The sequence below is a fragment of the Manacus vitellinus genome, unplaced genomic scaffold (assembly GCF_001715985.3).
Source record: "Manacus vitellinus isolate BGI_N305 unplaced genomic scaffold, ASM171598v3 scaffold_12_pilon, whole genome shotgun sequence".
NCBI lineage: Eukaryota > Metazoa > Chordata > Aves > Passeriformes > Pipridae > Manacus > Manacus vitellinus.
This window is the reverse complement of record NW_021938949.1, coordinates 19,650,260-19,673,645: the sequence shown is the minus strand read 5'-3', so window position 1 is coordinate 19,673,645 and position 23,386 is coordinate 19,650,260. Positions and strand designations below refer to the sequence as shown.

The following is a 23,386-nucleotide window of genomic DNA, read 5'->3' as shown; positions in this document are numbered from 1 at the left end:
GACAGGAAGCCAGACAGAGGGATGCATAGGCAAAGAGAGAGATGGAAGGACAAAGAACAGCACAATAGTATCTGTATCTTCCGGTATCTAAAGGGAAGCATGAGAGGGACTCTTCATCAGCAACTATAGTGATAGGACAAGGAGTAATGGGTACAAATTGAAAGAGAGGAAATTTAGGTTAGATATTAGGAAGAAATTAGGAAGAAATTCTTCACTGTGAGTGTGGTGAGACACTGGAACAGGTTGGCCAGAGAAGCTGTGGTTGGCCCATCCCTGGCAGTATTCAAGGCCAGGCTGGATAAAGCCTTAAGCAACCTGGTCTAGTGGAAGGTGTCCCTGACCATGGCAGAGGGAGTTGGGACTAGATGATCTTTAAGGTCCGTTCCAAATCCTTAACATTCTGTGATTCTATGAATAGAAGAGGCAGAGACAGACAGGGAGGAGGGCAGGGATCTAGAGACCTAGGGGATGCAGAGGGAGGGAGTGGGATGTAGAAGATGAGGACATGGCCCAAGGACTGCTGCTTTTAGTGCCACCAGAGAATCTTACTATTCAGATGCTTCTCTCTCCCTCTTTCTCTCCTGTAGCTCCAATCGCTTGACTGTCATCCATCTATGAGAACACCTTGGTGCCTTACAACTCTTGACATGCAGAGGCTTTATAGATACATAGTGTGACGAACACACAATTATACAATGTATCTTTTGTACCTTATACAAAAGTGTTCACAATAGTACACTTTTGTATACCCATTATAGAACCTGTTTATATGTTGGTGATCTGGTCTGCTGAAGATGGTAATGGGGAGCCAAACAGAAACAGAGAGAGAAAAAGAGGGATAAGGAGCAGGAAAGAGAGGGATAGGGAGACTGAGATGGAGAAAGACACATATGGAAGACTAGCAGGATAGAGGGATGTAGAAGGAGAGGAGCAAGGAACTGGGCCAAGCCTGGGGGCTACTCTGGAGCCCCCAATTCCAGGAACTCCACACTATGTCCTGGGGATCACCATCCTCTTACCCACTATGCCAGGGAATTGGCACCCTGCCCTCGCTGCCACCCTGCTCCAGTGGAAGGTGCTTCCCTGCAGGGGCCAAGTGTCCAGGCAGCAAGAGAACAGAAGGGAGGAGAGGCAAGAGGAAGGCTCAAGGCGGGTGCAGCAGCAGTGCCCAGGAGATGAGGCTGGGCCTGGCCTTGAGGGACTATGGTAGCCAACACATGCGACAAGTCCCCACCCCGGAGCCCTGAGCAGCAGCACAGAGCTGGAAACAGAAGATGTTTCATCCAGAGCTTTAGCTCTGCCAGCTCAGGGAGGCCAAGTCCTGCAGAGATCTCAGGCTTCATCAGGTCAGCCCCTTGCTGACCAAGGCCAGAGTCTGTCCCAGCCACCATGCCAGGTAGGCATAGCTCTGCACTGGTAACACCCACAGACGGACACAGGGTGGTGATGTGAGCCACGGAGCACCACAGTGCCTGCTGCAGGCAGGCAGAAAGCAGGCAGTGTCCTGGGGAACAGCACCGGGAAAACCCACCCCAGGGAGTGGGTTTGCCATCTGCAAAGTTCACAGCTGGTCAGCAGCTCTCCAGCAGCCTGGACCCGCCAGTCCAGCTGGAACAAGGCATCCAGCCCATCCCCGGAGCCCAGATGCTGACCCTGGGGTGCAGGGAACCCAAGGGGACAGTCAGAAGGTGACACTGCATCTTCTCACCAGCATATCCCTCTCCTGTGGTCCAAAAGAGAGTGGGGAAACATATTGGGTTCTGGATCACCAGTGATGACTCCATTATGGGGTTCTCTGTATGGGACCTCAATGTGCTTCTGCATCCACTCTACACAGTGCACAGCCCTGACCTCAGCCAGGTGCTTCATGGAGCCCTCTTGCTGCTGAGACCCTGCCAGCTGAGGCAGGGTTGGTATGGGCTCTGTCTGTGAGAGCTAGTCAGCTACACTTCCACCACCTCTGGTGGTACAGGCACTCAGCCTACTGCTCCGTCTCTGGCTCGCTGCTGACTGAATACAGTCCTCCATCCTACCTGTCTGGGGCCAGGGGGCTCCTGCCATACCTCGTGCTACACAGGCCCTGCACCCCCTTCCCCAGTGACACCATTACTCTGGATGCTGAAGCAGCACACAGCACAACACAGTGGTCAAAGTGGCAGGGAGGGAAGGAGAATAGCCATGAGGATGCCCCTCAGGAGAGGGGCTGAGGGCACCCCTGCCATGACTCTGTGGCTGCTGGGGGTCTGAAATACGTGTTTGCATGTGTCGCCGAGGAGCTGGTGCCTCCCTGGGTTCCCTTAGAGATACCCAGTCTGTTCACAGTGGTCTTAGCCGCCCCGGCTGCTGTGGGACTCCAGCTGCCCCTCAGGTCCCCAGGAACCTCTAGAGCATTCCCGAGTGCCAGGGACAGGGAAGCGGTGGCTGGTGCTGAGGGATGTGCGTGCGGATGTGCAGGTGTGGAGGAGTGTGTGCGCGCCAGGCTGTGCTCGGTGTCGGTGTTGCAGAGGTTGTGCGTGCCGGTGGATGCTCTGAGTGTGAGCTCGGGGGCACTGGCGTATACTGGGTGCGATCTGAGTGCGGGAGGCGGGTGTTGCGGGGTGCAGGTGTTGGAGTGCGTGTGCGTGTGAGTGTGAAAGCGAGTGCGGAAGCGGGGGCGCGGGGGCCAGGGCGGAGCCGCCGCTGGCACCGAGGCTCTGCCCTGACGCACTGGCCCCGGCACCGGCCAGCGGCACTGGCCAGCAGGGGTAGAGGGGACCGGCAGCACAGGAGAGCTCGCCCTCGGCCCAGGTGGGGTCCCGCCGGCGCGGGGGAGCGCGGGTCCTCGGGATGCGGAGCGGGGCGCTGGGGACCCCGCACAAGGCTGAAGCGGGGACCCCGCACAAGGCTATCCTGGCGGGCGGGGCGGACGGGAACGGGATGGGCGGCGCGGGGAGCCGACTCCGGGGCCGGGGCAGCCCCCGGGGCACAAACATCCGTGCCCGCCGCGGGACAAAACAGTGCTCGGGCCGCCCGCCCCTGCCCGGGTGGTCTGCCTGGAAGGTGCTGGCGGGCAGTGTGGGCTCCCGGAGCAGCTCTGCCCTGTGGCCCTGAAGAGTGAATGAGGCAGCTGTGCTGCACGAAGGGGGAGCGGAGGCACCCTCAGCCAGGACAACAGCAGAGCCAGCCCGGGGAGTTCCCACTGCAGCAGAGTGCAGGCTGCCTGCTCCCCGTCCTTTTCCTTGCTCCTATCTGTCCATATCAACAGGGTCTCTGTTGTCCCTCCCGACACTGCTATCTGTCCCCTTACACTGCCTCCTCCTGCCTTTCTTGACCTTCCCTGGCCGCAGGAGTTGGCTGTGCTGGCTCACAGCTTCCCTGGCATGACATGCTGCCTGCCTTCATCAGGGCTCTGTGTTGGACTTTTTGTTAACCCCACCAGCTGGTATTGGGAACCATTCTCCCAAACAATTCCCTACCAAATCCTCGTTAGAAAAATCAGGTTTCTTGAGTCCCAACTTTGCCACTGATTGGGTTCTCATCCCTGGGAATATTACTTTCTCCATCATATCGCCTTTGCCCCTGCTAGCCCTGAGCAGCAGATGTGGGAGAGCAACCCGGCTGCCCATGCTCTGCATCATCCTTCCTCTCAAAGCAGTTTTCCCTCTCGTTGCTCCTCAAGGCTATTCATTACCAAGTGAAACTCATTGACATACACCTGTTCACAAAAAGGTATGAGAAGGTTGCAAAATGCTTCCAAGGGACAACAGAGCCATGGGGATGAGTGGCAGTTTCCCAAGAAGATCCTAAATCTGGAGACATCCCACTCTGCCAGAAATGCTCTGAATGACTCTCTAAGCATCTCAGTGTCCCAGCACCAGTGTCACAGTTCATGTATGTCACTTCAGAGACCTTGCTCTCACTCCATGTCTGTTCTATCACTGTCCCGTCTGCAGGCAGGACTGTGCACAGAGGGGTGAATCAGAGCTAACCCGGCAGAGATTTGTTCCCTGATCCAGCTGGCTGCAAAGCCATCTCTTCATGCTCACTGTGTCTCAAGTCCTATCCGTAAAAGGGGACTGAAGCACTGTTTTGCCTTTATGACCCTTACCCTCTGGGTCATGAGCCACAAGCAACCAGGGAGAACCTCAATGCTGTGGCGATGGTACAACTACCATCCTGCCACCACATCCCAGCTGGCACTTTGCTCCTGGCCACTGATTGTCCCCCAAAAGAATTCACAAATCTTCCTGAACTCCCATTCCTACAGGCTCAAGAAATAAGCTTAGAACTGAGGGGTGAATGACAACAGAAATGGCTCCCTGACAGACATAAACAGTTTTTCCAAGTAAAGGATGAACTTCTCACTTAAACATCAAGGAGTATCAAATTTGGACTGCAACCAGGCTATGTGATGTGCTATTACTTCAAAGTGATGGCACTGCAGGTTGCGCCAGGGAGGGGTGTCTTCCTTGCAGTTGTTGCCTTCCTTAATTTGCAAGTGAGGGTGCCGGTATTTCCCTGTCATTTTGTTCTCTTTAGAGCAGTCTTTGAGAAGGGCTGACTAGCAGTTCATCTGCCTTGCAAGAGACAGAGCAAAGAAAGAGGGTGAGCTTGGGAATGAGAAGGATGTAGGGGAATGCAGAGTGAAGCAGCCAGAGACACTACCAGGCAACACAGACACTGTCTGGGTAGATAATAAGACAATGCATGTTTCTAGCTGTCAGCTCTTCTCCAGCTTTGCTAATACCTTTCACAGCCTCATGGAAAAAGGATCTCAGTGCCACAGCCTTGCATGGCACATCATCCCAAGCACAGCCTAAGCCAGTGCAATCAACTAGATGTAAGAATGAGCAATTCAGTGGCACTCTGAATTGCTCTTCCCTGCACACAGGGAAGCTCCCTGGTCCCAGAGAAGTTAAGCAGTATAGGAGACCAAGGTCCTGAACCAGTGTCTTGCACCAGACCCTCTGGCAGGCTCCCATACATCTATCTTTCCTGGTCCTTCCAGGCCCTGTGTAAGCTCTCCTGCTTCCCACACATCCATACTGTGAGGGGTACTCTTCTCTTAGGTGAGTACCTGACACTGCCATTGGAATTTGTTTTGTCCATACCCTGAGGAAGATCTAGAAAAATAAGTAGTATGCACTTCAGTGCTGGCCATCCCAGCTTTCCAGAGGAAAGCTCATCCCTCTGCCACATAGGCAGCATTCATGGAACTCTAGATTACTATAAAACAGTAGAGTCTAAGCCAGACATAAAATTTTTGTGCTGCATCTGCCACAAGGCAAATTCGCATTCAGCATAACTTGAGGTCATCCCTGTGAAACCCCCTCTGTTTCAGGATGGGTCGGGGCAATCAGAGCAATCCAATGGTCACAAATGAGGGGTAGTGACCTCTTGGGTCCCAGGGAGTAGAACCAGCCCCCAGACAGCAGTAAAACACCTCTGAGGCTTTATGATGCTTTGGCTTGTGCATTCATGGACATCATGGACATCATCCTGTGGGAATGGCCTCCTTACAGTGTTCCTGCTTCAGGCACTGGCACTGCTGGTGTTCCCTGGGGAGCATTCACTAGTTCCCGAGCCTGAAAAAGCGCACAAGCTACAGGCTTGGTTCTTGCACAGTCTCTGCAATCTCCACACTCATGGTGGCCTTGGGCCATACTCTGCTAACCAGAGCACATCCCTACAAACACTGCACATGGGGGAGAACCCAGGCCATGTTTTATTCAAGAGAAGCTGTGTATGGAATATTTGCTCAGCTTCAAAACTCAGAAATGTGCAGACAGATTTCTATACCTGTGACAGAAAATCTGGGTCTTCCAGACACAACTTTGCCTTCTGCTTGCAGCCCAAATGCTTATTTTGGGGGCAGGGGAATGATATGAAAAGCCCAAGCACTTGGGAGAGCTGCCCTGTGAAACACAGAAAGGGAAATATGTATCTGGGTCACTCAAACCAAAGAAGGAGGGGTCCCATTAGAGCTGTCTTCAGAAAGTCCCCACCTGGGCACAACATAGGAGCTGCGAAGTAGCTGTCACTGCAAAAAGCATTTCCAGCTCCATGCCTAGTATGTGAAGTTTATTCTAAGAGCAGGTACCAAAAGAGCTGAGAGCAGGAGAGGGATAAAAATCTGCATGTCAGTAGTGGGGGAGCAACATCTTGGCTTGTCCAGACCACGGGTTTGGAGCTGGAGCCCCACTGGTGGAAAGAACATCACACCCCTCCTGCCGTCAGCTGGACCAGCTGGGAGGCAGAAATCCTGGCTCCATTCTCCCACAGAGGAGAAAGCTGGGGACAGGTGCCATCCTCTTCTCTCCCCTAAACCTCACCGCCAGCAGCATCAGTCCAAGGCAGCATCCGAATATGGGCTGTGGCTTCATTTCAAGGACAGAACAGGGAAGCAGGACACCTCTTGCCCCCAGCCAAGCCTACCTGTCCTTCAGGCAGCAGTGTCCAGAGGAATCTGCAATAAAGGATGTGGGTCACAAAGCTGGGAACAGGGCTCTGTGTCTCCAGTGATCCAGTGGGCCCACCAGCCAAACTTACAGGCTAGGCAATGTTTCTCCAGTCTCTCACATCTTTCCCTGTCTTATGCCAGGCTCCTGCGTCTCACAACACAGAATGACAGAGCACGAGGACTTCGTGAACTTGGCTGGGTACTGGAACTCCTCTGACAATTACCAGTTCAGCCCTGCCAGGGTTATTGTCCCTGTGGTCTTCTCCCTCATCTTCCTCCTGGGCACAGTGGGCAACAGCCTGGTGTTGGCTGTGCTGCTGCGCAATGGGCAGAGGGGCCACAACACTACCAACCTCTTCATCCTCAACCTCAGCCTGGCCGACTTCTTCTTCATCGTCTTCTGCGTGCCCTTCCAGGCCACCATCTACTCCCTTGAGGGATGGATCTTTGGCTCCTTCATCTGCAAGGCTGTCCATTTCTTCATCTACCTCACCATGTATGCTAGCAGCTTTACTCTGGCTGCTGTCTCTGTGGACAGGTAATAATCTACAGGTGCCCTTGGGCTGGGGAAGGAAAGCAGTCCGAGTGGGCAGAGGGCATGGGAAGAGCATAGCCCACCGCCTCTAGGCAGACAATTCAAGCCCCAGTGGTATCAATGCATGCCAGAGGTAGTTCGGGGACCAGTTGTGTCTCCTTTGCCCTAATGACTTGCAAGAAGCATTTCCAGATCTCTCAAGTGCAGATCTTTCTGCAGGAAAGATCTCCCCACGGTTAGAGCACTTGAGACCCAAGCTCGGCTCCCCACTGTGCCCCAGACTCCCACAGAGAGTCACCAGCTCTGCATTAGAGATGCTACTTACAGGGTTACAGCTGTCCCTGAGCCACCATTTCCGAAAAGCATCCTGTGCAGTAGCAAGGTCAACAGGGCACCACAGCAGGAGCCACAGGAGAGACCCCAGTCCTGCAGTAAACACCTCTCATTTCTCAGGGACTGCCAACTCAGTAAAAAAACTTGTCACCAAGCAATTCCTGTCCCCGCCCTGCCCCCAGCCCTTCTGCATTCTGCCCAGAAAGGCACCCGCACCACAAGCCCAGTTCCTTCTTGGAGGTCACCTAGGACATGCTGGTCCCTGACTGGTGTCACCTACATTGTTCCTAAGGGCTCTGTAAGGCAACTGTGTCAGCTACCCTTCTGACTAGGCCCACACTTCTGGGCCAGGTTGAAGAAGAGGTCCCCACTGGGATAAGCTCCAGCCCTGACTGCACTAGGGAACACATCCCAGCCCACCTTGCTCCCTGAGCTTGCTTCCAAGGTTCCAAGAAGAGACAGGGCCAGACGGTCCTCTGCAATGAGAGGTCCACAGCCCTGCAGGCAGAAGGAAACTTCAGCCCATCACCCAGTAAAGTTACCCCGGGTCTTAAATCTTCAGTTCAGACCTCCTTCTGCTGGATAGATTCTGCTGAGCAGTGGATATCTGCCTCGTCTCCACAGAAACATCTCTGTGCCCAAGCTCAGGGACATAACCCACCCTACCATACCTGGAGCAGGGAGCCAGCTGTGGCCAGAAAGAGATGCATCCTTGCTAGAAAGAGAAAAGCTGCTTTACCCAGGACTGTATGTCAAAGAGGGTGTAAGATAACATATATAGGGTCACTCTCTTGTCTCAGGAATTTATGTGACCAGGCAGAGCTTGGCTGAAACCTCAGTGCTGGTTGCTTTTCTCTCCTGCCCAGATACCTGGCTATCCGTTATCCACTGCGCTCCCGGGAGCTGCGGACCCCCCACAGTGCAGTGGCAGCCATGGCTGTGATCTGGGGCCTCTCTGTGGTCTTTGCTGGGCCCTACCTAAGCTACTACGTCCTGATTGAGTGGGAGTCCAGCTACATTTGCATGCCTGGGTGGGAGGAGTGGAGACGCAAGGTCATGGACACCAGCACGTTTGCCTTCGGCTACATCATCCCAGTGCTCGTCATCAGCCTCTCCTACACCAGAACCATCAAGTACCTGTGGACAGCAGTGGACCCTCTGGAGGACATATCAGAGTCCAGGAAGGCCAAGTGGAAGGTAACCAAGATGGTCATCGTTGTAACCATCCTTTTCTGCCTGTGCTGGCTGCCCTACCACGTAGTCATCCTCCGATACCTCTATGGAGACTTCCCCTTCAACCAGGCCACCTACGCCTTCCGCCTGCTCTCCCACTGCATGGCCTATGCCAACTCCTGCCTCAACCCCATCGTCTATGCCCTAGTCTCCAAGCACTTCCGCAAGGGCTTCAAGAAGGTTTTCAGCTGTCTCTTGAGAAAAAAGCACCACAATAACGTACGTGTGGTGCATGTTGCCGACATTGTGCCTGGATTTGGGGCAGCTCCCACTGAAGTGTCCCAGATGCACAAGGAGATTAATAGGCATGAGATGGACCCAGCTTCCGTGGCAGTCCCTTCTGGTACCTCCAAGCCCCTTCATATTTCTTAGCGGCCAAACTCCATTTGCCAGCTCAGCTCTGTCACCAACTTCAGGCCACTCTTTCCCACTGGGTGAGAGGGGATGCTGGAAAGGCAAGCCAGAAACTGCTAAACACTGCTTCTGCCCTTGTCGTTCCTTCCCATTCCATGCACCAACAGTTCTCTTGAGCCATCTCCCCACCAGATGCTGAATGTGAGGAAAGAAATTGACCCAGGCTCACCCTGATCCTCAAACTGCCTGGATTCCAAGGATTAAAGCTCCAGCTCCTGTCTGGGCTCTCATCCAGCAGAATTCCACTGCTCCATGGCCCCACTGAACTGGGTCCTGTGCACAAGGGGAGCAGTTCAAGATGGAGTCAAGGCTCAGGGGAGAAACTCATGTTGTTTTAACTATGTGCATTTTGCTCTTCCTCTGCGTTAAAATCATCTCCCTCTGGGAAAGCTTTCTCATTAAAATGTTCAGAGAAAAGACACAAGTGGCCAGATTTAAAACAGTGCCAAACACAGAGTTCCTTCTGCCTCCCACTGCCCCATGTGGCCAGACTGGCTCCCACAGCAGGAATGGCAAGGGAGAAGGGCAGTGCAAAGGTGGTGTGGGAAGCACCTGGCACAGCCTGTGGATGGCTGCAGGGATGGCTTTGGTGCTGGTGCATTGCTCTCAGTGACTGAGTCCTCCTCTGGGATGTGGGACAGGTCAGGGGCTCTCTGTGAGGGAAGGGATGTTGCTTCTTTACTAGAGACATCTTTCTAACCCAGAGCAAATAAATGCACTTCCCTCATCCAGGCAATAGTGGGGCCTGCAGTGGTAACCTGGGGTGCATTGACGCTGCCAGACTCAGCTCAGGAGCAAACGCAGCAGAGGAAACCTCAGGCTCAGGAGAAGGGGAAGGCAGCTGCTGCCTAAGGCTTGTCCTTTAGTCCCACTGAGCCCCTATTAACGAAACAGGAGCTTCCCCTTCCCTTCCATTTTGAGCAGTCTGGTGGGTTGTAAAGGGCCTTGGCAGGAGATGGAGCTCTCTGGGGCTCCTGATAGTTGTCCTGTGTGGCATCATCGTGTGGTGCCTGTGTCAAGACCAGTGTCACTCATGCACAGCAGGCACTCCTCCCCTGGCTGGTCACCAAGGATTGCTGTTTCTAGTTCAGGCTCTGGGGTCATGAATAGGTATGAGTTTTCCAGGAAACAATTCCAGCAGAAGCCCTCTGCATCCCATTCTTCATTAGTGTTAGTGAAGTTCTGCAGCTACCATGCTTGCGCAGGTAACCATACTTCTGCAACCAGCCATACAGTCTCCATCTGCTCCAGCTCATCAGTAAACACCTTCTCTGCCTCACCTTCACACTTAAGGAACCAAGCTTGATTTTTCTCTGCTTGGATCAGATTGATAGCTGTGGTCTTTAGCAAAGCTCTAGTTACTGCTAGGGCTTTCTTACCCAAACTCTTCTCCTGGGGGAAAACAAACAAACAAACAAACAAACAAAACAAACAAACAAACAAACCAAAAAAACACAGAAAAAGAATTTTCTGTGACGGAGTCACCAAGCAAGAACTTACCAAACAGAGATGCATCTGCCATTGCTCATTGGTCCTGCTGGCAAAGGCACAAACAGCTGTAGATGAAAGACGAATGCTGAAAGGCATTTTAAATTTTTTGCTGTCTGTAGGAAGGTGACTGCAGATTTTCCAGGGAATTACCTGAATTTATTCTCCTGTGGGATTCACTCCATCACTGCATCCCCGAGAGGAGAACATTGTGTCCCTCAACCTCATTCACCTAAGCCTGTTATCTGGGTCGACCCTGAGGCCAGCACACTGAGTTAAACTGCTAAGGGCAATTTCAGACACTTGGCTGTCAAGCTAGAGCTGGAAGTTACCTGGGAGTTGATGGGAAGAGACAAAGTGGGATGGATGGAGTTGGGGCCTGGGGTATCATCCCTGCCTGGGAAGCATACAGCCTCTACTCACCCTGCATGCAGACAGTAGACCTTCATCTGCACATGCTCAAACAGAGGAGAAGCTTTTCCTCTCAGAATAAAATCCACGTTTGTGTGCAAAGATCAGAAGTAAGCATTTCAAAAGAGATGGCATCAAGATGGAGAAGGCGCATCAGGAAATAGTACCTAAGTCTTCTTAAACACAGAAATGCTCTCCAAAACAATGAAAATTCAGCTTGCAGCACAAGAAGAGTTCCTGATGTGCTCAGACCAGGAGAGACTTTTCAAATGGGATTTGAATGGAAGAGTTCCATCTAAAGTAACTGCATTTGTTCCCACCAAATTAACCCTTGGTTACACACAGTTTTCTCAGGAAGCTCTGGAAGTTACAAGCAAGAGGTGCCCCAGGTGCCTTGGTGCATGGCTTGCTTGCTTCTGTTGTCTTGCTAATGAGAACCACACAAGCAACTTTGTCCAAATGCAAAGATTTTAATAGGTGTGGAAACCCACAAATGTTGTGTAGGTATCACCCACAGCTCCTGTGACAGAGGCTCAGTGCTGGGCTTACCAGTGGTTTTGCACCTACTGAGTGGCTGCCATTCCTCTATTCCTGATGTACCTGTTCTCCCTGGAGAAAACCAGCTGCTTCAGCTCCTCTGTACCAGGGAAGGGACACTCACTAGGGGCCAGGGGCAAGCAGGGACGCAGAGGAGCAGCTGGGAAGCTTCCTATCATCAAGTTTGGTGCCAGCGCTCTGCAATCACCTATTTCACAGAGCACCCCCGAATTCCACCCCCATGTTTGGAGTGACTGCAGTAAGGTGAGCTCCATAATGGTAGGTTTGATTACCAGCAGGCAGGCACTTATCTGTTGGCTCAGCAACCGGAACTGAATCAGACATTGATTCAAAAGAGGAAGGAGATGCTTCCTTTCTCAGGGCATTCCATGCAAAGACTTAAGCCCTGCTGGCCCCGGTGGCTCAAAGTCTCTCTCTACATAACAAGTCACTCACAAGCAGAATGAGTTCCCATCCTGAGCCACCAGGGCGATCAGGCAGCTCCACATGGGGCTGCATCTGAGTGCCAACTAATGGGGCGAACCCCACAGGGAGCTGCAGGTCCCAGGGGTCCAGGTGCCAGCAACTGAAGAGACCTGTCCTGGGCACGGCAGGGATGACTAGCAAACCTCAGGTCAGAGTAGCCAGCAAGTAGGACAGGCCCCTGTGAAAGGGCAGTTCCAAGCATCAAGTGCTAAAATCAAAGTTACAAATCGGGATTTGAAGGTGCCAGCAAAGGTGCCCCCTCTTATCTGTGCTAGTCTGTCTGCAGCTGGGGATATCTGTGCATAGTTGTGCTCATTCCTGTGCAGATTCATCTTGGTTTTCCAACTATAAAGTTAATTTCTACTTCTTTTCTGGTCATTCAGTGGGGTTTTTTTAAGGAATGAAAGATACACAGGGCCTAGTGGAAGTCTGAGGAACTTTCGTCAGCAGAGAGGTTTTTCTCTTAGAATAAAATCCCTCCTCAAAGTGCCTATGCGCTAGAACTTCTGGGATCAGAAGACCAGCAATCTGAAATTGCAGAGAAGCATCCTCAGCTCTGCCAAACCTGCCAAGCACAGCCTCCACCTCCTCCAGCCAGGACTCCCAGCCCAGGGCAGTCACCATAACTGCCCATGCATTCATCGGTCCTCTCTCTCTGCCTACATGTCTCTTTGGTTTGAAGGATCAAACCAATCAGTCAAGTCCCAGAACTTGACTCTGCTGCTCAGATGACACCTCCTCGTCTGATCCAAGTGTCTCAGATCACCACCTTTCAGGGGGTGTTTGGACCACATCTTTGGTTCTCCCATGTCATTCCCACATTAGCAGAGGGAGAATTATCCTTCTGTCACACAAGTACTCTACGAGAACATTCCTCTCCCAAAGCACCAAGGTTTTTCACAAGCGCAGTTCAGTTCCCAACAGAAAAGGATGTTCAGAAAGGTGACCATAGTAACGTAGGATCTGTACAACACTCAGTGGTGGGTGATAATGGTGTCCTACCACCCACCTTGCACACTTGGGTTAATTCACACTTGAACTGCAGCAGCTCAATCATGAGCATGCTCAGAAAAAGGAAACGTAAAAAAACATGTTAATAGCCATTAGAGACAAAAAGGGACAGAAATTCATTAGGAAGGGAATAAACCAGGAGAATAACCAGGTCTAAGATTTAAAATGCTGTACCTAATGGTGAAGAACAGGCCATGAGTCACTTTATGTGTGGCTGTTTGCTGACTGGTTTTCACCTGTTTTTGTTTTTCTTTCTAAAGATGACAGAGAGCAAGATGAGGTAGAACATCAAGTGAACAGAGCTCCAAGAAGCACCTCTGTTCTGGGAATCCTGATAGAAATCAAACTAGATGCCTGGCCAAAACCATGGGGAAGTGCCAACAAAGGCCTGGCACAAAGGGCAGCCCCTGTGCATGGTATCCCAAGGGGAAACACAACCAAGATGGTTATAACAGGGCTTGACCACCTTCCCTGTTTGTATTGAATAAGCCACCACTGGGGCAGGTGGCTTAGTGTACCTGAGCTGCAGTCAGAACCACAGGGAGCAAAACCCTGTGCGCCCCACTTGCCTGGGTCACTGACAATTGTTCTTAAAACCTCCCCACAAAGAGCTCCTCCAGCTTTTCCATCACTTTTTTTTTTTTTTAGTGCCTAATCTGTTTGTCAGCAAACCAAAGCCCCTGGACTTCATCTCACCGACAGAAGGGAGAGAAAAGCTATCGCTGCATCACTGCAGCAATGACTGCCCTACGTGAGGACTTCAGCCTCAAAAGAATGAGGAGGACAGAAGAAGAAAAACTCCAGTTCAATCAATCTTCCCTCACAGATTATTTTTTAGGTTTTTGCTTGTACTGCCTCTCTCCATCCTGCCATGAGATTTTAATGATACTCATCAAACAGGCATTACACTTTTTCTTTACAATGCCACAGCATCTGTCCAGTCACATATGAGTCCTGTCCTTGGCTCATGGAGTCAGTCAAAATAATTTTCTACATCCAGTCCAAAAGGACATTCTGTCTTAAATCTTCTTGTCCAAGGACATCACCCACTGCCAACCGGGCACCGGGCACCAGACACCAGTTACAGAGCATCTTCTACCAGTGACCCCTGAGATGCAGGAGTCTCTCCCATTCCATGCTGAAAGAACCTTGACTCACCTTCTCCCTCCATAGCAGACAGCTTTCTCTACACTAGGAAGAGCTAGGAGTTATATTCTGGCAAGGTCTTTTAAGGTGAGGAGGGAAGAGGTGGGGAAGGGAGAGAGAGGGAGAGAAAGGAAATAAATGCAACTGTGGTGAAAAGTCACCGCATTTCGTCTGGATACATTCAGTTAAAACTAAGAAAAAAACCCCACGAACAGCAGAATATATCCAAGAGAAACCTTCAGGTAACACATTAGGGTTCAGCAGATAAATCTCAGCCACAGCCATTCAAACTCTGGGCAGCAGAGGACTCAGCCAAGAGTCCAGGCACAGCAGCGCATCAGGCAGGGCTCTGATGGTGAGGACATGCAGGCACAAGAACACACAGAATGCAGTGGTGCATAACTCAGTCAGCCTGAATCACCACTCCAGAGGCTAACATTGGGACTCCCAAAACCAGAGAAAACCACTCCAAAACCACTCCAAAACTACAGGTGCCTGCATGTGGCACAAGGCAGCATCAGCACAGGTCCCTCCAGCACAGCAGCAGAAGCGGTCAAGTGAAATCCCCTTCCAGTCCCAAGGCATATTTGCTTAACATGAAGGTGTAGGAGTGATTTCAGCAGCAGAGTTGTTCTTTGCCCCTGAGCCAGAAGGGAAGGGCCACAGCAGCACTTGGGAGACAAAGGACATGTGCTAGTCATAGGAACAAGCAGGGAGCCTACTAAAGAGAGGCTCTGGCACTGTTTAGCACATAATTTCTGGAAGATTCCTGTCCCCCACAGGGAGTTTAGCAGCTCTCCAAGGGAGATAAGACTTATTCTCCAGGCAAGGACGGTACTGACTGTTCTGAGGAAGCCAGCAGCAGGGGAAAGAGATGGAAGTGGATCTCGAAGCACCCACGTCCTGCCCTGAGAACCATAGCTCATCGCTGCAAGGCATGCCAGGCTGATGAGCACAACAGTCCCAATTCCCAGCTACCTCCTTAAGCTGAATTAAGGGTTGGCACCCACCCAGGGGCTCGGGACAAGGGTTGTGATCAGCAGGAGCTAATCAGAGCCCTACCACCTGAAACATGGCAGGAGCAGCAGAGGTGAATGCCTGGCCCCAGGCACCATCCCACAGCAGTCCTTCTCAGCAGCATATCAGGGAAGCCCTAGGGTAAGTATATGCCCTTGATGGCAGAGGCAGTCAGTGGCAATGCCTGTCAGTCACCCCCTGTGACTGTTCACTCAGTCACTGCTCCAATTTTGCTGTATTTCTGAATGAGCTCATGAAATAAAGTTTAAATCACAGAGTACACTGTCCTGTAAATTTGAGAGATCCAAACAGATCATCACATCCCTCCCAGCAGAGTGCACACTGGGCTCCCAACAGGCCCTGCAGTTGCTGCCTTCTGGAGAGCACCAGCGGCACTCAGAAATGCTGGAAATGAGATTGCCTTTGCCAGGTTATTCACAGTTGTCTTACAGTGGTGAACTCATTGACAGAACTCATTTCTTCCTGATGTGCATGAGAATGAGCAATTTTCTCAAGCTTCTTTGTCATCTGGATATACCTTGCTGGACAGGATGACTGCGTTGTCACCCAGGGTGAACAGTAATGCCCTGAGATGTGCCCATTCACCCAGAGAGATGAGTACAGCACACATTTCAAACCCCAGCCCCAGCAACGAGCCATGGCAGAGCCAAGAGTCACCCCACTCTGAGGGGAGCACTGGGAGCTCACCTGAACCTGGGGGTTGAGTTTTGGTTGTCCTCGGGACAAAGCTCAACACAGCACTGCCACTGGGGGTTTTGCCCTAGGCTGTCTAGAGATCTCTGGTTTTGCTCTGTGTTGCAATGATTTGGACACACAGTGTTCTTCCCAGGTGAAAGACCATTTGCTTTCCCTGGCTGATACTGAATGGCTTGTAAATTACCTGAATTACAGCTCTCTCCCTTAATGTCAGACAGACTGGTACTAACTCACATATATTGGCATAGACACGCACCATCATTTAGCTGGGTGGCTCATACAGGGACCTGGCAGATTAATAAGTGCAGTGGTGGTACAGTCAAGGAGGAGATGTGAGTCCTGGAGATTTCAGATGGGATCAGTAAGGATAGGAGCAGACAGATGTCTCCCATGAGCATGGAGCCTGTCCTCTGGATGGGCTGGGCTTCATCCTCCCATGCCTGCTTCTCCATCCTCCCAATATATCCCTTGCGTAAATGCTGTGATTGAGGAGCCTGTAGCATGACCTGGCACCAAAATAATACAGTCTGTGCTTCTGTACAGGAATCACAATGCTTCCAGATGTCTTCAGAGCAATGAGGATCAACCCACACACACATAAATAAATGGCTCCATCGGCTCTTAAAGCAAGTCTGTCCTTCCTTGCTGACCAAGAGCACTCAACTTTCAGAGAGCAATAATTTCATTTGGATGAATAATGCTCTGGTCAATGGAAAAAGAAGCTGTGCCAGGGATAGCAGGGCTGGATGTTTCTGGGTGGAAACACAATCTTTTAACAAAACTGCATTCAGTGGGTGAGTCAGGTTTAGATTCAAGGCCCACATGACTGCCATATACAGAATCCCATATTTGTCACATCTTTGTTTTCCCCATGTACCCAAAATGCATCAGTGGAAACAGCTAAACCATCCCCAGACAGCCAGGGGAATTTAAGGAAACTGAGGCCAGGGAATATAACACCAGGCTTGGAGGGGAGCTGTGGGCAGACATAATCCCCTCAAGAGACAGTATGCCACCATCTTTCCTCTAAGATGGATGGAGGGATGGAGGGAGGGGCTGCAGAGGCCATAAAGGTGAGATTACTATATAGCAAGAGAGCATCAGAGTCACAGTAGTCCAGAGGCTGGCACAAAAAGGGCAGCAAGGGCTGGGGGTGGAGGTGGGGAAGAAGAGAACAGCTAATTATCTCCTTTCAGTGGCCAAGATAATTCTTCGAGTCACAAAGTGCAAGGCTTTGGCAACAGGCAGGATTCATTAGGTCTGTCTGTAACAATTGTGCAGCCAAGCACACCCAGGAGTTCCCAGGGTCTCACAGGGAATCAGAGCACTGTTTCCCCTTACTTGCACGCAGATTCTCGTCATACAGACTGTTCTGGAGACAGTCCCTCCCCTCCCCAGTGCCATTGTCCCCACGCCATCTTCAACCACTACTCAAAACAAATAAAAAAGGAAGGCTGACTTCACTTGCCAAGGGCTGGCCCTTCAGAGAGGGGTCCAGAGAGGGAGATCTGCCAGATTCAGTCCCTGGGGCTGCTCCTGTTAGGCACGGCATCCCCACAGGCAGCATCCACAAGCACCACTGTCACTCTGCAGAAGTGGCTTGCACACTGCCACACACAAGTGGGGAAGACAGAATGCTGCCACCCAGTCCTTGCTGTTTTCAGAACTGTGGGCACTTCATAGTTCCAATTACCCTGTTTTATAAGCCAGCTTGGGAGAGCACCAGACACATGGTGAAAGGAAAAATGTCCTGCCCTGGCGCCAGCAGAGGTATGCCCTGCATCAGTTTTAGCTTGCTTGCAGTGTCCCTCTCTCCTCACCCTCTCTTCCCACGCAGCCCCTACCTACCCCTATCAGCACCCCAGGCACCTGGAACTCCTCATATACCCTTCCTCCCACCCCTCAAGAGGTCCATAAGCACCCACAGGTGCCTAACTGTGGGATGTTACTGCAGCAGGCAGCTCCCCAGTTAGTCTAAGGGCATCAGACCAAGCCAACTCCTGGCACTAGGAAAGCCAGGTGAGGATTGACAGCTCTGGGAGCAGCTGTAGGAGAGGGAACTCTGAGCTGGAGTCACAGATTTTTTTCCCTCCAATCACTGATTTTAACTTCATGTTCAAAAACATCAAGACAAGCAGGTGAGAGCCGGTCCCACATCTTCCATTTCTTCTGCCACTGCCTGGGACTGAGCACAGATGACACCATTAACCTCAAAGAATAATGCCACCTGTGCTCCTCTTCACCTCAGTACCACAGCTTAACATGGGACCTTGCCCTTTTTTGCAAAGCCAGCAATAGTTAAACTCATTCCTTGTGCTGGGGCCTTCAGACACCACTCTCCCTGCAAGACTGAGCCAAAAGCATCTTCTCAGCCCTATAGTCATGGACTGTGACTGCCTGGAAGTTCACAGCAACTTGCACTATTGCATCAATAAAAGGATTCAAATGGAGTCCATTGGACAGGCTCCAATTTGCTGGGCTGGATTCTGGATCAGGCCTTCCCAGAGCAAGGCACGTATTTCAAGGGATATTTAAACACAAATTGTTCAGTGCCATCCGACAGGCTGGCACATTGTAGTCAGTTCACATCAACAGCTTTGACACATGAGAAATAATTTCCATTAGGGAATATTCTCCATAAACAGAATTACCTCACCCTGTGCTCAACCTGTGTCATCAACTGCTCTTGCCCAAAAACAAGAAACAGAAGACACCTGACAACAATGGAGAGACCTCACAGACTGGTGCAGCAGAACCTGCGGGGAATACGTAGCCCTTGCACCAGGTCCATATGGAGCAGGCTGAAGGCTCTCCCACCTCACATCACCTGAGTACCTGTTAGTGCCACTGCCCCTGAGAACAGCCTGCGGGGAGTCTGAGCAAAGGGGCTGCACCCCTCTCCACAGCACGAGTAGCAGCCAGCTCCTGCCCCCCAGCCTGGCACAGCCTGCCCCTCTCCAACATGGGGATGCTGTGCTGGAGCACAGCCTGCTCGAGGCTGCAGACAGAGAGCTGTTTGCAGATTTGCTAATATTAGAACATTACACAGCCTGCTGCTAATGTGTTCATCCTGACTTTGTGTGAGACAGCACAATCCTGGTTCTGTGTCCTGTACAGCTTCCTGCCCACAACACCTATCCACGTCCTTCCTGTTCCTACTAATGACTCCCCGCTGGCTGTTGACCCAGCCAGTAGCTAAATCTAGAATAAGTCGATCTTAGCTTAAATTTCTCCCACGTTTGGTGCTGTTTTCAATTAGACCACTTGTGCTTTATTCCCTGAACAATTTAATGAGAAAGCTTTGCAGAGAGAGATGGTTTTAAAGCAGAGGAAGAGCAAAATGCATATAGTTAAAACAACATGAGTTTCTCCCCTGAGCCTCGACTCCATCATGAGCTGCTGCCCTTGTGCACAGGACCCAGTGCAGTGGGGGCATGGAGCAGTGGAGTCGGGCTGGATGAGAGCTTGGAGTCTTTGGGTTGGAAAAGACCTCTTTGTCAAGTCCAGTCATTAACCCAGCACTGCCAAGGTCACCACAAGACCATGTCCCCAAGTGCCACATCCTCCAGGGATGGTGACTCCACCACTGCACTGGGCAGCTTGTGAGAAAGTCCCCCCTGAGCCTCCTTTTCTTTAGGCTGAGCCCCCCCAGCTCCCTCAGCTACTCCTCGTCAGACTTGTGCTCCAGAGCCTTCCCCAGCTCCGCTGCCCTTCTCTGGACATGTTCAAGTCCCTCGATGTCTTTCTTGTCATGAGGGGCCCAAAACTGACCCCAGGATTTAAGGTTCCTCACCAGGGCTGACCAAGGGGATGGGCATGGACCTGAGGGAAGCAAGTGGATCCAGTCAGCAACCATTCACCCTTGGTCCCAGCGACACACACCCTAACACCACTCTGGAGCAGCAGTGTCCAGCCCTCGGGGAAATTGCTTAGACTGGGCAAGGACTATCGTAGGATTGCAGCTCTCTAGCATCTCATCTGAGCTGGCTTGGGAGGGGTTTTGCTGGGATAACTGGATTTTCCAAGATACCTTGTCCCCCAATTAATTTACAGCAGAGTGAACAGGAGATACTTGAACAGTATATATAACACATGCAATTTTGGATCCCATCTTGCAACACCTGGAACAGCCACGGCATCACAGGGAATTGCCACTCTGAGTGGGAATACTCTGCCTGCCAGAAGTCAAATGTCCCTGAACTTCCCAAGAGCAGGCAAGATAGTTTCCTAAACTGAAGCTATATTTATAACGTGTATGAGCAGATTATATATCACACTTGAAGCTTGACAGAGCAGCATTCAGTCTTAGAAGACCTGTCAATCACTTTGGTGTGTAGAAATGTGAGGTGAGTATATTTAAAACAGTACAGCAGAAAAAGTAAAATGTAGAAGACATGACATTCCCTCTGTACAGAGTCCTTGTAGGCACCAGCTCGACAGAGGGAAATAACTGAAACAGAAAAATATAATAATTGGATTTTTTTTTTTCAGGCTGCTTTACTGTTGGCTTAAAAAAATGCACAGTTCCACAGTCAGGAAAGGACTACCTGAGGAAACATGAAAAACTGAGGGGCAAGAAAACACTCCACAGACCAGACTGGCTAGGAGAGAAAATGAAAGCAGTTAAGAATTAACTGCTCCCCAGCCAATGTCTAACAAATAACAAGAGCTAGAAAACTGGCAAGGAAAGGAAGGAGGTTGCTATAAGCAACACAAGCATGTTGAGGAGCTGCAATACTAGCAAAGACAGGGTAATAAATATTTCTGTTCCCTCTTGGCAAGTGGTCATAATAGGTTCCCATCACAGGGTGCTGAAATACTCCCCAGCAGTAATTGAACCTGGCAATCAACAGAAACCCCAGAAACAGACTCTAATCATCAGAACCAGAACACTTTCATCTACATTTTCTAGTAACTCTCAGGCCAGCCAACACTGACTTTCCGTAAATTTTCAAACTCAGGTCTCAGGGCTGCAGGGGGATTTGCAAAAGGAACCAGGAGGACACAGGTAACTGCACAGCCATAAGCCTGATGCCAACTCAGGAAAATAATGGAAAAGCTGAAAAGGGATTATTTAATTAATGTCACGTGATGGCAGGACAGAGCTTTTACCAATGTCTTCTTACAGAAAATATGTACTTGCAGTGAAAAATATCAAGTGACTTTGATGAGAGCTATTTCTATAACCCCACTGTGATTGGCACTGTCTACCAGAGTGTCCCCGAATGCTCGACTACACACCGGAACAATACCAAATCAGAATAATGCTCACCAAGTGGGTTAAAACCCCATTAACTACAGCTAGAAAGGGAAAATCATGGCTGAGACAGTACCACTAGTGATGTGGAAGCCTTTATCACCCACCCTGTCTGGCAGGCTGGGAGAAGGCAAGCATCTGGCATCTAAAGCCATCTAAATATTGCCGTATTCTACCAAGGAAAAAAAGAGAAGCCCCATTTGCAAGCTGGAATCTCAGCCCTAGCTGAGAATGGAAGCTGCACACTCTCAGACTGGGGGCAAAGCATGCATTTCTTTTACCAGGCAATATAAAAGTGTTTGAATTGGCAGCAAGTCATCCACCCCACAGTGGGAATGTTCAAGTTAAGGCAAAGGCTTTCTCAAAGTTAAAGGTCAGCCCCAATGATAGGGCTAGCAGGAGCTTGTTTGCAGAGGGGAAGGGCACACTGTCTGACCACCTGGGCTCTCTGGGGTGAGACAAGGCTGGAAATGTTCTCTGATGGGCAGCTCACCTGAGCACAAAGTCACTGAGTGGCACCGTTGTCCCCTCTCATGGACTGGTACTAGTGTTTGCATTTCCTCCTTGTCTCCGTCACTCATGAGCTGATTCCCTTTGTGAGATTTGACCCCCAAACCTGGGCATCTCCCACACCACTACTAAGCACACAGAGCCCAGAGATTTCATGAAAGAGAAGAAACTGCTTTCACATCTCTCTTGCACTTCCCCACACCCAGCAGTCATAATGTCTGAAAGCTCCATGGCACGATCCTGAGGGGCCCAGCAAGAAGGGTGTTCCCAACCCAAAGTTCAGTGGGGAAGAGAGCAGCTCAGAGACAGGGAGAGAGCCAGGGAATGCAGCAAAGGAGGAGCAGCATGAGCATTATGGGGAGATGCAGAAAGATGCTGAGTGACTTTTGGAACTCAAGAGACGAGGACCACCTCCCACACTGGCTCCAGCACTTTGGAGATAGTCTTTTCTCTACGATCAAAATCTCTCCATTTTCACCATCTGCTTTAGTTCTTCTTCACATCTCTCTGCCCCCCCAGGAAATAAATGCTGGGTTTTGCCTCCTGCCCATTCAAGCTTTCAATGTCACCAGCTAACTTCCCACCATCCTGTAAGCCCACTCAGATATCCAGCTGGCCCTGTGGGCAAATATACCCAGACACTGTCTTCCTCTGGTGTCACTGCCCCATCCCAGCTCTTATATCAGGAAGATATGAGACGCCAATGTCATCCCCATCTCTGGGCAGTGAATCAGCACGCATGGATATCTTTCAGGTGAGTTATTGACTCTCTTGATAAGCTGAGAGGTAAAACATTCATTTCCCAAGTCAACTGAAAACACTTCTATTCTGTAATCTGAGTGGTGCTGGAATTTGGCTCTAATTAGATTGTAGGGAGAGGAGCAGGGACACACAGTCTGCCCCGCTGTTCACAGCAATCAGGACAACCAATCCCACCCCCTGCAGAGATCACCAGAAAACAGAACCGGCTCTGTCTCCCACCCACAGGAGCCACATGCTCTCCTGTGCACCTACATGTTCCCTGCTCCCAGGGTGCTGCACATGTGCAACGAGCCATGGAGAGGACAGCCAAGAGACAGGCTCCATGTGCAGCCACTCACATCCTGGGCAGAGGAGGCAAACCTTTAGGTCCGTGCAATACATCCTTATCTATGACAGGCCATGACACATGTCAGGTGAGTCTGTGACAAGTGCAGACTACCTGGTTTTGAAGCATTCCTATTTCCTGTGGCTCCCACACAGCCCCTGGCTGAGGGAAGGGAATATTATTCTGTGGGTCCTTATGAATGGTGTGTCTGTCTCTTTTTCAGACACAAGCATTACCCAGAGGACTGCCCAAGCTTTTGAGAACTCAGCACCACACTTACACCAGCCTCACCCACTGCCCATGGCTCTCTGCAAGGACAGCAGCAGTCCTTCCAGATCACTATATAGCAACTGAATCTTACAGCACTGAGGTCTAAGTTTCTCCCACGCTAAGTGTGCACCAAGAATCTTCCCTGTTCCTCAGCTTCTCCTTTAATGAAAGAATAGCAGCAATAGTATCACCAAAGCAGCATCCATAACAGTCCCCTAACCCTCTTCACATGGGGGCTTGTAAGGTCTTGTTAACATTCCCTTTGGAACACTCAGAATTTTCTTGAGTTGGAGCTCAGTCTGGAAACAAGTGTGCTTTATCAAAAACAGAAGGCAGCTGGGGATTTTCAAACCATGGAAGTAAGAAATCAAGGCCTAAACTTTCCCTAGTACATGCTCTGCCAGAGCAAACCCCACCCAAACAGACACTGCCTCTCACAGCTGCCCAAAAAACCTGCAGGCACCCCAGCAATCTTGGCAGGTGTGTCAGTGGGAT

General features: G+C 50.8%; 1 protein-coding gene across 1 annotated transcript; it reads left to right on the top strand.

Annotated features, from left to right (window-relative positions):
- Window positions 1-6,543: 6,543 nt before the first annotated feature.
- LOC103762805 (galanin receptor type 2) lies at window positions 6,544-8,963 on the top strand. The gene is made up of 2 exons (XM_008929491.3): window positions 6,544-6,977; window positions 8,174-8,963. Exons 1-2 carry the CDS (start codon window positions 6,574-6,576, stop codon window positions 8,910-8,912), a joined length of 1,143 nt encoding a protein of 380 aa, XP_008927739.2. The 5' UTR covers window positions 6,544-6,573; the 3' UTR covers window positions 8,913-8,963.
- Window positions 8,964-23,386: the final 14,423 nt, after the last annotated feature.